Source organism: Sorex araneus, chromosome 3 (genome assembly GCF_027595985.1).
Source record: "Sorex araneus isolate mSorAra2 chromosome 3, mSorAra2.pri, whole genome shotgun sequence".
Classification (NCBI taxonomy): domain Eukaryota; kingdom Metazoa; phylum Chordata; class Mammalia; order Eulipotyphla; family Soricidae; genus Sorex; species Sorex araneus.
In genome coordinates, this window is record NC_073304.1 from 197,888,462 (window position 1) to 197,903,165 (window position 14,704).

Genomic DNA, 14,704 nt, shown 5'->3' on the forward strand with positions numbered 1-14,704 from the left:
GTTTTCTGCAAGCTACAATTCCATAATTAGAGGGGCTAGTTTTCAATTACAGATCAGCAGAACACCTTTAAAAATAAGATTTAATGCTTTATTGCTCTTGATGGTAAATCAAAATATGCTTTAGAAATAAAGTTAATTTAATGGAAAATAGGAATATATGCACCAAACCATAAAACTGCATTTAATTAAATCAAGAGAAACACTTCATTGCATACAATCACTGTGTCCTCTGGCTTCCCTCTCAGCACCCCGGAAAGCATTACTGCTTTCACACCCCAACTTCTTGGTCCAGCTTCAGTTGCCACGTGCTGTGACTTCTTTTTAGGACATCGTGAAAAAGTGCTTGTTGCCAGCCAGTCCCCGGCCCTCGGCTGGGAGGCCCCCCACACTGCGGGCCCCCGGCAGCCCCTCCTGTCCCAGAAAAGGCACTCATTTGGCATGTTCTGTTTTGGTGTGTCTAAGACAAACATCTGCGTGTCTAGTGCAAAGCGACATGTTTGGGGAAATAAAGTGACAGGAGAGGGATGGTTCCAGTTAGGTGGTTCCTCTAGTGTCTACCAGTGATTGGCAAAGTTCTACACGGTGGTGGCACCATTCACTGCACGGGCAGCTGGTTGAGCTTCGAGGACGTGAACTGGTAGGAGAAGATGCCAGTGGGAGTCTTTATTGCAAATGGCTGCAAGCTCTGGGGCCTGGGGAGTGGGGGTGGGCAAGGGCCAGGCTGCTGGTTGGCGGGCACTTGGCATGTTCTGCAGGGCCAAGCGCAGCTTCGGCAGAAAGTGAAGAGAGTGCCAGCCTGGCATCGCCACTGTTGCACCTGCCAGGCTGTTGCCCCTGTGCCTCCAGCCCCCAGCGGGCACCAACTCCTGTCCTCAAGGCTTCGGGGTATGGGCTCTCGGCTGAGGCTGGGGGTCGGTGGCCTTGGGAAGTGTCTGAAGTGCACGTGCTTTCTGCCCGGCGGAAACTGGCAAGACGGCAGTCTCTCCTGCCATGAACCCCAGCGCCCCAAGTTTGGGGGCTGGGGGAGTGCAGGCATCCTGGCCTGGCCTGCAGTGCCAGGACCCCACTTCGTTTCCCATCATTCCAGTACCCCCACTCCCTTGTGCCCGGCCCCGGGCCCAATCTAAAGGTCTGCACAGGAGCATGAAACCCAGGAGCTCCAAGGGGAAACTCAGGGGTCCTCGACATCCCCTAGCTCTCGCTGGGTGCTCCTGCTGTCGACGAGGGTGCAGTTCTGCTGGGGTCGGGGGCACAGGCGCACGTGGAGCCCTGCGGGTAGACCTGCTCACCTGGAGCTTTGATGTGTGTGTGTGGGGGGGGGGTGGCAAGGGAGTGGGGAGGGGCGCTGGGTTCACTTTTGGAGAATGGCCCATGGGTAGGGTTCATGGAGAGCAGGGGGCTGTATTCCCAGCTCCTCCCCAGCCCCCAGGGCAGCTCGTCTTTGGATGGGGCACTGCACCGGGCAGGTGCTGGGGACCAGGCACGTGGACTTGGCCTGGCCATCAAGGGGGGCCGGCCCCAGGGGCAGGTGCCTATAAGTTGGGGTGAGGGTGATCTGGATGTCAGCTGGGGGAGGCCTGGGGGGGACACCAGGGTCTTTGGTTTGTTGAGCGGGGACTGCAGAAAGTGGGGACAGAGAAAGACGGACACCAGAGGCAGAAAGCCAAGAAGTCGCCCCCCAGGGGTTAGGTGTCCCAGAGAAGGCGAAGAGGGGCACCTCCCCAGGGCCCTGGCAAGCTGATTCCTAGTGGGAGGGGGGCAGGGAGGTGGGGGAACAGGGAGCCCCCCAGTGGAGCGGGAGGATGGGGCCGGGGGCGGCTGGGCCTGCGCTCAGTTGCCCGGCACGCTGAGGATGAAGCCGGAGCGGTGCTTGGTGAAGTCCGGCTCGGGCTGGTTGAGGCGCGTCTCCACGGACACGGTGCATTTCTTCCCGTGCAGGCTGCACTGCACCGGGTTGGTGACATTGACTTGAAGGTGGCGCTTCTCACTGGGGGAGGCAAAGAGAGAGGGTGACCCGGCGGTTAGTAGGAGTCAGAACTGTCACCCCTGTCGCCCTCCTGGCGCCCCGTGCCAGCTCCCACAGGTCTCCAGGTTCCAGGGTGCCCAGGGGAGGCTGCAGAAGAGGCCACCCCAGGCTGCGGCTTAGAGACGGGCCGGAGCCCCAGGGCTGGCTCCAGAGACCCCGTGTACTGAGTGGTCCCGGCAGCGGAACCCCAAATCCCCACATCTCTGACCTGTGCTGCGGACCTCGCCGCTGCCCAAGCTCACATGGCCGCAGGGACCGGTGGTGGAGGGTCTTTCCTAATACTTAAGTGTGGGGTGGACAGGAGCCTCCCAGTGTCTGAGGGGTCAGTGTTCAGGCCCGTGGCAGGGCTCAGAGGCACCCCCCGGAGGTCGGGGCTGGGGGCTGAGCTGCTGGGGGGAAACTCAGGCTCCCTGCAGCTGAGACCTGTGCGCTCGCCCTGCCTGGCATGAGTTCCAGGCTCAGGGAGGGTCTGGCACCGACTGAGTTTTGTCACTGAGCCCCACAGCTCTGCTGTCACCCCAGATTTGAATCCAGGTGGAGACTGGGGCAGTGAGTGCTCACGGGGCGGGGACCTTGCCCATGTTGGTGCCGCAGCCCTGCACCTTAAGGAGCCACAAACCTTCGGCTGCTCTCACAGGCCACCCCAGCCCCACGCAGCACCTTGGCTCACTCCGAGGCCAGCTGGGGGGGTGGGGGGTCAAGTGCCCAGCATCAAGCTGCTCCCTGGGTGGAATGGCTGAGCCCTGCCAGACACGTGTCTTCCAGGTACCTGCTACCCCGAGAGCTGTCACCTCCGCTCTGTCCCCACAGACAGCCTGGGGCCGAGAAACTGCCAGAAGGGGACTCCACAGCAGTGACCCTGGGAGCCTTTGTGTTCACACAGGTCCCAGACCCCACGAGGACTGAGGACTAGGTCTGGGAAGGGCTGGGAGGTGTCCTGCAGGCCAGGCATCCCTGCTGTCCATCTGGTGCTTGCGTACGCGTGCACACATGTGTGCACGTACACACATGCACACACACACTTTTGCTTTTTGGGTCACACCAAGTAATACTCAGGGGTTATTTACTCCAGCATTCAGGAATTACTCCTGGTACGTGGGTCGGCCATGTGCAAGGCAAAACGCCCTATCCCTTGTACTACTGCTCTGGGCATCTTGAAGTCTTGTGAGCCACATCGAAAACCTGGCCTTCAACAATTTTTTTCCCCTCAGCCACACCCAGCAGTGCTCAGGGCCTTATTCCTGGCTCTGAGCTCAGGGATCAGCCCTGACAGGTGTTTGGGAACCGTATGGGATGCCAGGGGATAGAACCTGGGCCAGCTGCGTGTAAGGCGAAACATCCTCCCTGCTGTACTATCGAACCAGGCCCCATCCCGCCCAATAACTTTCTTTTGCTCTATTTTATTCCGCTTTGGTTTGGGCCCACGCCCAGTGGCCCTTGGTGGGGGTGAGGGGTCGCACCACGTGGGGCCAGGGCAGTGCATGTGCCGGGTGTTGGAGCTCTGGCAGCTATTTCTGAGCTGACTTGAACATAAAAATAGTCACGGCTGTCAGAGGCGTGACTCAGGCACTTCCCCACCTGACCGCATGCCTGTGGAAGCCGGCTGCTGTGCGGGACGGCGGGGGGGGGGTGCACAGTGTGGGCATGGGGCTCGGGGTGCGGGGCACCGGTGAGTGGGGTGGGGACACAGTGGGCGGGGCACGGGGTGCGGGGCACGGTGGGCATGGGCTTCCTGTAGCCCACTGCACTGACTTCCTGCTCTGCTGCCAGCACCTTCCCTGCGGGACCCAGAGCTGGGGTGGCCTCCCTCTGCCCTCTCTGCTCCACCTCGGCTCCTGCTGTGGGACCTGTGTGCCATGGAAACCCCCAGGGGTGCAGGGGAAGCTCCCCTCTGACCCCACAGGGGCCTGGTGGACGTGTCCTTCCACCCTGCAGCACTCGTGCCCATTCTGTGCAGCCTGCAGGGCGCTGGGGGGCCCCGGGGCCTTGGCCTCAGCAAAGGCTGCTGTAGGAGGGTCGCCATTCCCAGTCAGTCAGTCTAGAAAAACTCATGGGATGGGCCGGATGGGGATCACGAGTTCAGTCCCCACGCACGACGGCTCATGCTTAGACTACCCCCCTCAGCCAGGGGGACTGGCTATTTTCATGAGATTCCTTCCAAAATCAGGACCCCTTTCCAGCCACTGAGTGCTCCCTCTTTCTCCTCCTCTTGGACTCTGGGGCACTCCAGGACCTGCTCACGGTGGGGGGGTGCACTTTAGGCTGGGCGGGGGGAATGTTTGCAGGGATGTGAATGCTCTTCTGAAACGGCACCTCAGGATAACCAATCAGGAGCGGCTTTGCATCTAGGGGGGCCCTTGTTTCGTCCCCAGCACGACACAGTCCCCTAAGCATCTCCAACAGTGACCCCTGAGCACCACCAGTGTGACCCCCAAACACAAGCAAGATGTGAAGCATTCTATGTGGGGGCTATGTTGTACTCTCACTTCTTTTCGTAGGAGGGATTTCGCTGTGTTCTCAGTTAAATGCTCTGAAAGAGGCGGTGCAAGGCGGGTGGTGACCCCTGAAGCGCTTCCTGCAGATCGCCCCTTTCTGGCTTAGTTCATTAACCCGCAGGAGCGTGCTGGCTCTATCCCTGGCTGGGTGCTTCGAATCTCAGCTCCTCCTGTGGCTTTCGTGGTGCTGGTCTCCCTTCCCCTTCCCAGAGCCTACCTTCCCCGGGGGCACAGAGGGATCCTCCTCCTGTGTTCCTAGGCAGGAGTGTCCAGTCCCCTAAAGCTCCGGGCTTCTTCTTCTTTTTTTTTTTTTTGCTTTTTGGGTCACACCTGACGATGCACAAGGGTTGCTCCTAGCTCACACACTCAGGAATTACTCCTGGCAGTGCTCGGGGGACCATATGAGATGCTGGGAATTGAACCTGCGTCAGCTGCATGCAAGGCAAACGCCCTACCTGCTGTGCTATCGCTCCAGCCCTGGCTCCGGGCTTCTGCGGGGACTTCTGATAGGGCCTACATGCCAGGCTCTCCCAGCCCCGCACTCCCCTTGGGCGCCCCCGACTCACTGAGGCCTTGGAAGGAGCAAGACATGAGCATGCTCCCTGGGCCGCTGGACATGCCTGGGCCGTGGTGCTCATTCCAGAGGGCATACACGTGGCCATCAGCAGGGAAGGCGAAGGCAGAGACAGGCCTGCTCATTCGCAGAGGCAGACTCTGAATGGCCGCCTGAGGGGCCAGACCCAGCCCGCTCACCTGCTCTGTTCTGGCCCTGCGGCCCTGCCAGACACTTTTCAAGGATGAGGAGTGGCTGTGGGGTGTGGGCAGAAGAGGGGGCTGAGCAGCTACCTGTGCGGAGTTCACAAGAGAGTGAGGCGGGCTCGAAGCAGCAGTGCTGTCTGGTGGCCAGGGCAAGGCTAAGCCACTCTTGGCAGGAGCCTCGTCCAGACACAGAAGCAGAGGAAGTGCCGACACAGGAAGGCAGGGGTGAGGCCGGGGGGTACCTTAGCGAGCGCGATGTAGAAATATTGCCTGGTCCTGCAGCTGCACTCTGGGATAAACTCCCCGAGGAATCAAAAGCAGGTGCTCAGACAGAAACGACACAGGGATGTTTCTAGTAACTCAGGGACGTCCTGAGGAACTGTGGTATATCCATTCAACGAAGTACCATTTAGCCACGGAAACAGAAGGATATGCTGGCACCTGCTCCCATGGATGAAGCCGGACATAGAGACGCTCCATGAAGGAGGCTGGACACCAGAGCCCACAATCTGCATGGCCCCAGCTACTACATGAAATGTCTAAGGGAGCAGATCTGTGGTCTGGAAATAGGTAGGTGGTTGCCAGGGGAGTGGGGCTGTGGAGAGACTCTTGGATGGGTCAGGTCGCCTTGGGGGGTCTGCAGGCACCCTAGAGAGCGGCGGCTGCACCACACCGGGTGAGTTGTGTGAGACCAACAGTACATTTTCTGTTACTATGATTTTACGAGCATCACAAAGGGGACTGATCCAGGGCAGCGAGATTAACCTTTCAAGCCTGGGGCCTGGCACCTGTCCTCAATTCTGGACCCTGGAGGACCATGGACCAGCTCTGAGGAGCAAGGGGGCAGAGAGGTGGTTTCCAAGCCTCCTACACCCACGGGCCAGCAGCGGACAGTGCTGATCTAAAGGGGAAAAATAACTTGCTCTCAAATCAGAATTTCTTTTTTCCATTTCATGTTCACCCCCAATGATTATTTTTTTTTTGCTTTTGGGCCAAAAATCCTAGAGATGCTCAGGGGTTACTCCCTGGCAGGGCTCAGTGGATCATATGAGATGCCACTGAGTCCACTGCGTGCAAGGCAAGGGCCCTGCCTGCTGCATAATTTCTCCAGCTCTAGGCCCAGTGACTTTCAGAGCGACAGTGGGGTTCTGGTGCCCAGTGGGGTCTGTGGCAGCCATGGAGGCGAGGGGCCATTCAAATGCCATCCTTGCCTGCAGAGCTCTCTGGGAGCAGCTGTAGCTTTTTTTTTTTTTTTTTTTTTAAAGAAGAGAGCAGTATAGGGCCAGAGGGTCTCTCTCTCATCTGCCACAGCCCCTGCCAGCTGCCGGGGTGGGAGGGGGCTGGGGGTGGGGCTCTTCCTTCCCCGTCTACGGTTACAGGCTTTAGTGGCTCAGCAAACTGGAGTTTGGGGGCTTTCATCTTGCTTCATCTGTTCTGAGCCATCACAGCAGGCAAATGGCCTTTATCAAATTACCCTCCTTCATTTTTCACTCAGACACCAGTCCCTGGCTCCTGGGGGAGCGCTAGGGGTCAGGGCCAGGCGGGCTGGATGTGGACGACAGTCACAAGCTCGGCGCGGCGCCCTGTTAGGACCTGTGCAAAGTGGAGGTCCCAGGGGAGCCTGGGGGAACAAATGGCGCCTCCTGCAAACGGAGCCCAGGACCCTGGCCGGTGCTGGGAGAGCTACTGTCTGTTCTCCTGGCTCCCCTGCTGGGGGCCTGACTCAGGCTTCAAAGCGGGTGGGTGTACGTGCCCCCGGGAGAAGGGGAGCCTGGTGCAATGCTCCACGTTTACTCATAGGATGTGTGGGGGAGGGGCGCGCGGGGCCTCAGGCGCTGGGGCCAAACAGGTGCTTTTCAAAGCGAGGGCGATGAGATAAATGCATTCGGGGCACCGGGGGAAACCCCGAGGCCCAGGCCTGCTGCGCTTGGCAGCTGCCGTGGCCAGGGACTGGCTGTCGGGCGCGTGTCTGCCGCCCTTTCACTTCCCACAGGAAGCAGCTCCGCTCTTTCAAAATCCTGCCATAGGAAAGGCAACTTTCATCTAGGTCAGGGTCAAAAGGGCCCTTTCACCACAGCCCCTTTGAAAGCCACTGTGCAGGCCAGTCCCTGAGGGGGGTGGGGGAATGGGGCAGGTGGGAACATTGGGTCTTCCTGGCTGTTGATGATGGAGGGGCCACACTTTTGTTTAGAAAGATCAAGCTTTTTCGGGGCTGGAGTGATAGCACAGTGGGTAGGGCATTTGCCTTGCATGCGGCCAACCTGGGTTCGATTCCCAGCATCCCATATCATCCCATATGGTCCCCTGAGCACCGCCAGGAGTAATTCCTGAGTGCATGAGCCAGGAGTAATCCCTGTGCATCACCAGGTGTCACCCAAAAAGAAGGAAAAAAAAAGAAAAATCAAGCTTTTCTTACCATAGAACAGTTGTGGAACCAACCTCACTCATGAATCTGGCTCCCTGCTTCGCCTTCCCGACTCTGCTTGCAGCCTTTCAGCTGCCCCCTCCTCCCGTGGCTCTCCCCACCATCCCCTCAGCGCCCCTCTTTGCAGCTACTGGTAAGCACCTGGGCGAGGCTGGCCACGGGGAGCACTCCCAAGTTCACAGACAGCCCGTTACCAGCTTGTGATGGGCGAAGGAGCTGGGCGCGGGGGCAGAACTGCCTGTCCACACGGACAAGCGGCCAGCGGGAGCAGCAACGGGCCAGAGTTCTGGCTGGCCTTCAGCTTCTGCACTTTGCAGGATGTCTGTGTCCCACGGCTGTGGTGACACGCCTGTGGTCTACACAATCAGCGTCCCCTGTCCGGGCAGAGATTCCAATACCTGAAGCCCCTGTACCCTCACGGACAAGCAAGTCTTTGTGTGTCCCACATTGAGGTGGCTTCAGGCCTTCGTCCCCAGGCAGCTTCTGTCCCCCTGTGGCACCTGCTGAAGCCCGGACTCCCAGGACAGCCAGCACCCTTCCCTGGCACTGCCCAGTTCTGCTCTGCTTACTGCCTCTCTCCACAGCATAGAACCTGCCTTCTGTCTTTGGCTACCCACGGAGCCTCTTTGTTCTGCCTTGGTTTTCCACACTCTGCTCCAACCTGTCCTTCACTCTGTCATCAGAGACAGCTTTTGTGTTAAAGGTACCAGAAGATCCTGTTGTTCCCATACAAAAAATTCCTTCAGTCACTCCTCAGAACTTTCTCGAACCTCCCCATGCCCAAGTCTCCAGCCTGCCACAGGGCTGCCTGCTCCTCTGCCCTGGGTTCTCTCTTGACGGCTCTGAGTAGCCAATCCTCTTGGCCCAGCAGACGACACAGATGTGATGGGCTGGAGCAACAGTACAATGGGTAGGGCGCCTGCCTGGCGCGTGGCTGCCCTGGGTTCTATCTCTGGCATCCCATATGGTCCCTCAAGGCTGCCAGGAGTAATTCCTGAGCTCAGAGCCAGGAGCAAGCCCTGCGCACTGCTGGGTGTGGCCTTCAAAACAAAATAAAAGAACGCAGATTTGAACACTCCTGTTACACGGAGTCTTCATGCCACTCAACAATTAGACATTGCACATTATTCCCAAGTACATAAAGCAGACACAAGACCATAAAAGGAAAGTTCAGTAAATACCAAAGAATCAGCAGCAGACATACACTGTCTTCTCTGACTGTAACATAATACAAATAGAAATTAAACAAAAGGAGACTATAATAACAACAGGCAGAAAGCACACAGTGCCTCGTATTTTACACATGTTGAGCACCGAGGTGACCGCTGCTTCCAGAATAAAGCCCTGAGGGACTGGAGCCAGAGTACGGCTGGACTCTTGCCTTGCATGCAGGTGACAGGGGCTTTATCCCCGGCATCCCATAAGGAAACCCTGAACTCTGCCAGGAGAGATCCCTGAGCACAGAGCTAGGAGCAAGCCCTGTGGCCCCTAAACAAAAACAAACAAAAATAAAGACTTGAGAGGCCACACTGGGAGTTGGATCGGATATCTGGGCAGGATGTTAGATTTTAGTCTGAGGGTGGGGACAGGCCAACATCCAGAGACTATAAAACCAAGCTCCCGGAAGAGAGCGACAGAGTCTCTTGCCCCCATGCCTGGCTGTCTTCACCCGGTCCCCTCGGAGGGGGTGGGCTTCAGTTTCCCTCCCAGCCCCAAGCAGAGCCCCTGCAACTGAAGACCTCCGGAGCCCTGCCACCAACCATGCTCGAGGCCCCTCTCCACACGTTCAGACGAGCCTCATGCATGAAGGTACCGGCAGAGGAACCCAGGTGTGTGGGACTTGGGGCTGAGATCTCCAAGCCTGCTCGGATCGGGACTGGGCCTCTTCCGCCCAGATCCCCCATTTTCTAGTAGCTACACAGTCACACCCAGGGACTGCCCCGGCGCCGTGTAATCCCACCAATGGCCAACATCCAGAGACTATAAAACCAAGCTCCTGGAAACTTATAGCCTAGTTCTTCCTCTGGGAGAACCTTGCAAACTCCCGAATGGGAGAGCTTTGCAAACTCTCCATGGTGTATTCATATGCCAAAACCAGTAACAATGCTGGGTCTCATTCCCCTGACCCTGAAAGAGCCTCCAATGCGGCACCATTGGAAAGGACAAGTAAAGAGAGGCTTCTAAAATCTCAGGGCTAGGATGAATGGAAACATTACTGAGACAGCTCGAGAAATTCGACGATCAATGGGATGATGATGATGACGATGATGGTGGGGACAGGGATCGGCCTCACTCAGAGGTGCCACTCCTGGAAGTACTTGTGAAGTCCAGGTCGGCTGCATGCAAGGCCTATGCTGCATGCCTCATCCCTAGATGATCTTTCCTGGGAGGGAGTCTTGGCCTCCGTGAGACCTAGTCAAGCACTCCAAGTGTAGAATCTGCTTAAACTCGGATGGAGTTGCATCTATGTCTCTAGAAGGAAGACATTGATTCTCTTTATTTTTAATTTTTTGGTTTGTTTTTGGGCCATACCCAGCAATGCTCAGGGGTTACTTCCTTCTGGCTCTGCACTCAGGAATTACTCCTGATGGTGCTTAGGGGACCATCTGAGGTGCCAGGGATCAAACTAAAGAGTTAGCTGCATGCAAGCGGAGTGCCCTACCCACTGTTCTAACTCTTGCCCAGGGGGCACCATACGGGGTACTGAGGCTTGAGCCCAAGTCTTTCGTGTGCAAGGCCAGCGCCCTACTAGCTGTACTACTGCTCCAGCCCTGACTTGAAGCTTTTGAGTCAGAGAAAAAAAAGCATCTGGAAGTTGCCGTGGTGACACCGCGGACTGGGCATTCTCCCCTCCACCCACCACCACGCGTATTCACCCCTTGTGGATCTCTCTCCTGGACACTGGCTTTTTTCCTCATCCTGGTCTGGAAGACATCATTCAGAACGGGGTGCTCTCCCGGTGCTCAGAGAATACGTGCTTCTTTGGGACCACTCCCAGGGACCTGGTAGGGTGCTGACTTTCCAGCCAGCAGCCCTAGGATGGTTGCCCAACTGATCACCCCCTGACTGGAGAGGCCCCAGCAGTGCCGCACTTCCCCGCTACCAACGTCCGAGACAGAGGGAGCCAAAGGCACCACGCACCTTTACGTCGTTTTGGAATCCAGACTTTTTAAAGGCTAAATTGCTTTTGTCCCTCCTAGGATGTCCACACCAGTGCTCCATGCTCGGTATAATGAAACCTCTCAACCCCAAACCCATAGACAGCTCCCTCAAATACGAGCAAGAGTGAAACACAGAAGCAACACAGCAAAGCAAACCCAAACTCAGCTCTGAAACCAAAGGAATAGCGCCGGGAACTGGCTTCACCCCAGGGGCGGGGTGCTGGTGCCTCTTTAGAGGGAAGGGGCTGCCCAGGGGCTCTCGTTATCTCTAAGAAGAGGGAGTCCAAAGCCCCCTGGTAACTGAGTCCTTCCCTCTTCCTCTCTCTCTCTCTCTCTCTCTCTCTCTCTCCCTCTCTCTCTCTCTCTCTCTTAAAGTTTATTTGTTGGTCTTCTTCACCCTCTGCCTCTTTCTCTTCATGCCTCTCCCTCTCCCTTCTCCCCCTGTACTGTCTCATCTTGATGCTTTTACTCTAATGTCTTTGTGGCCAAAAATATCTGTTCAGGAGATTTTTCCTCTCTGCTGAGTTGAGCTGCTGCTTTTTCTTCTTTTCCTCCCCCTCCCCTTCTTTCTTTCTTTTTTAACATCTTGACTGTTTCCTGCTTACATTTCTGCTTCTCCTAGCTTGACACTGGTGTGAACAGCACCTCCAAAGTTAGCCCCATCTGTGAACACTGCTGTTTATTTTCTATTCACATCATTGATGAAGGTGCTAAGTAAGAACTGGATGGAACATGAACTGGGGTCCACACTTGCCTCAGAACAGATGATTTTCAGGGGTCTGTCTAAAACACCATTCTCGCTCCGCCTGATTCCCTCCCCGTTCTCAAGAGGGCCCTGAGCTTGGACCTGCGCGTGCCTGTGTGTCACTACAGAGAGACTAACCGGATCCCAGTGGCTGTCGGCTGAGGATGGAGGATGGAAGGCAGTTAACACCTACACACAAACACCCTGGGAATGTGTATAATAAAAAGAAAGTCATCCCAGGAATGCATAAATAAGGCTGATTATTTCCACTGACTCAGGGTTGGAGGACGAATTCTGTTTTTTTGGCTTCTGGGCCACCGATTGTGTTATTCCTGGGCCTGGTGCCTTGGGCTGGCTCCCCAATATATTCAGTGGGCCTAAGGGGTGCTGGGGATCAGATCTGGAGCTCCAGCATGCAAAACGTGTGTTCCAGTTCTTTGAGCTTTTTTCACAGTCTAGGATGATCTCTCTCTCTCTCTCTCTCTCTCTCTCTCTCTCTCTCTCTCTCTCTCTCTCTCTCTCTCTCTCTCTCTCTCTCTCTCTCTCTCTCTCTCCCTTTCTGACTTCTTTCCTTTATTTTGGGGGGGTAGGGTGGAGGGTGAGGCCCAGGGGTTCTCAGGACTTGCACTGATCTCAGGAATCATTCCTTGCAGTGTTCAGGGGACAATATGAGATACCAGGGATTGAACCCAGGTCAGCTACATCCAAGGCAAATGCCTTGCGTGCTGTGCTGTCTCTCCTGTAGCAGGATGATTATTTCTCAACAGAGCTGGAAACCGAGAAAAATAAATGTTGTCATGAGCTCCGGAATTGCTTGGCGCTTGGCTGTGTGTTCAAACGTGTTCTGCCTGGGGCTTTAGTGTTGAAGAGGCTGGTGAGAGAGCTCAAAGGGCAGAGCGCATCCTTGGCAGGGAGGATGCCCTGTCTCCCATCCCTGGCATTGCATACGGCCTCCCAAGCACTGACAGGGGTGATTCCTGAGCACCAAGTCAGGAATAGCCCCTAAGCACCACTGGGTGTGATTCCTAAACCATCCAAGAAATCACAACTCAAACATCCGAGTCTAAGGCTTTAAGATGTGAGAAAAATAACACAGCAGCCTCCATTCTTCAGGAGAGAGTTGCCTACTTGTCAACAATAGGTGGGAGAGATTTCAGTCAGCACCACTGAGGGGCTAGGGAAGAACCAGGCTGGGGCCGGAAGGGGGGGGCGCCACCCCTACAAGCAAAATGAGGGATCTTTTTGGCCACACCAGAGGAGGCTCAGGGATCACTTCTGGCAGAACCGTATGTGGCGCTGGGGATAGAAGCCAAGCCTGTCACATGCAAGGCAAGAGCCCTACATGCTGTGATATCCCTCTGGCCCCTGGAACTTCTTTCCTGCTGCTGACACGTCATCTGAGAAGGCTGGGCTCTCAGGCCCCGGGTCTAGATTCTCACGCCCAGATTTCTCTTCCTCCTGAGATTACCCAGACAGGAAAACACAGCACACTTGCCCGGTCATGCCCCTGGTCATCTCCCAGATGGAGGTCTGTTTTCTGATTATTGCTTGCTTGGGGGGTCAGGGGCCCGCGTGCTGCTCGGGCTTGAACCTGTGCCTCCCACCTGCAAAGCATGTGCCTGGCCTCTGTGGCCCCTCGCCTCCCTTCGGTGGTGAGTGAAGGCTGCAGGTCACAGAGGGAGTGCCGTAGGGAAGAGGGCCAAGGTGGGTCTAGGCTGAGAGGTAGTTCAGCGTAAGGATTCAGGAACCGGAGCACCTGTCCCCGTGCATCCAACCTGGGTTCGATTCCTAGCACCCCTTATAGTCCCCTGAGCCCCACCAGGAATGATCTGTGAGTCTAGAGCCAGGAGTAAGCCCTGAACACCGCTGGGTGTGGCCCCCAAACAAACAAGATAAAGTTTGAAGTGCTGCTGGTGTAAGAGCTCTGTGACAAGGCCCATGATTCAAGGTCCACGCGATGTCCCTACATTTCCTCCTGGGGCATGGAGAGAGACGGGTATGAGCTTGGCTTTACCCCACGTGGGTCCCGGCCCTCTCTGGAAAAGGATCCAAAGGGCCTCACTCCCCATACAGAGACTGTGCACACGAGTCCTTGCTGAACCCCAGGAACGAGACGCGCCACCCAGTAAGGTCTATCATAGAGCAAAGTGACTTCACGATATCCATTCTGTAAGCAAATGCGGTTGTAAAATTGATATTGATTGGGTGGTAAGGGAATAGGCCTGAGGGCCAGGGAGCCTGGCTCTCCGGGCAGGGATCCCTGCCTGGCATGCAGAAGGCTGGGAGCTGCCCCTGGACACTGCTGGGTGGGGCCCCAAACTCAGAAGAAAACAGGCAGGTCTGGAATGTGGAAATTTAACCTTGAAATGGCAAGGGCAGCAGTGTGCAAGCCGGTGTCGCGGGTTGCTCTGCCCCGTCACCCTTCCTCACTTCTTCCCACTCCTAAGTTTCCACTCATGGTCATTCTTCTATGCTTCTTTTTACACTCTTCAAGGCACTTTTCTTTTTTAACAGTCTCTGGAAAAATGTCGGGGTGGGGGTTGCCCACTTGGCAGTGCTCAGAGCTTACTCCTGGCTCTGCACACAGAGATCATTCCTGGTGGTGCTTAGGGGACCATATGGGGTGTTGGGGATCGAACTGAGGTCGGCCATATATAAGGCAAACATCCTACCTGTTGTACTATCACTCCAGCCCCTAAATTTTAAAGCAGTTGTATCTAAAAACCCCTAAACTTTTAAAGCAGTTTATTTTTTCTTTTTGGGTCACACTCGGTGATGCTCAGGGGTTACTCCTGGCTCTGCCTCAGGAATTACTCCTGGCAGTGCTCGGGGGACCATATGGGATGCTGGGAATCGAACCCAGGTCGGCCATGTGCAAGGCAAACATCCTACCCGCTGTGCCCTACCTGCTGTGCTATTGCTCCAGCCCAGTTTTCCTAGGGGGCTAGAGTGATGGTACAGCAGGTAGGGTGTTTGCCTTGCACATCTCACTCCTGAGTGCAGAGCCAGGAGTAACCCATGAGCATTGCTAGGTGTGACCCAAAAAACCAAAACCAACCAAACAAACCAATCAACCAGCCCCCCCCCCCCCCA

The 14,704-nt window shown here is 56.2% G+C and overlaps 1 protein-coding gene across 1 annotated transcript in view; it reads right to left on the reverse strand.

Annotated features, from left to right (window-relative positions):
* Nucleotides 1-74: 74 nt before the first annotated feature.
* The window catches only part of MYO1D (myosin ID), a 378,710-nt gene continuing 364,080 nt past the window's right edge, over nt 75-14,704 (reverse strand). The window contains exon 22 of the mRNA XM_055130005.1: nt 75-1,987. Within this exon, the coding sequence (XP_054985980.1) occupies nt 1,831-1,987 (157 nt within the window). The 3' untranslated portion in view covers nt 75-1,830. The remainder of the gene's footprint in view (nt 1,988-14,704) is intronic.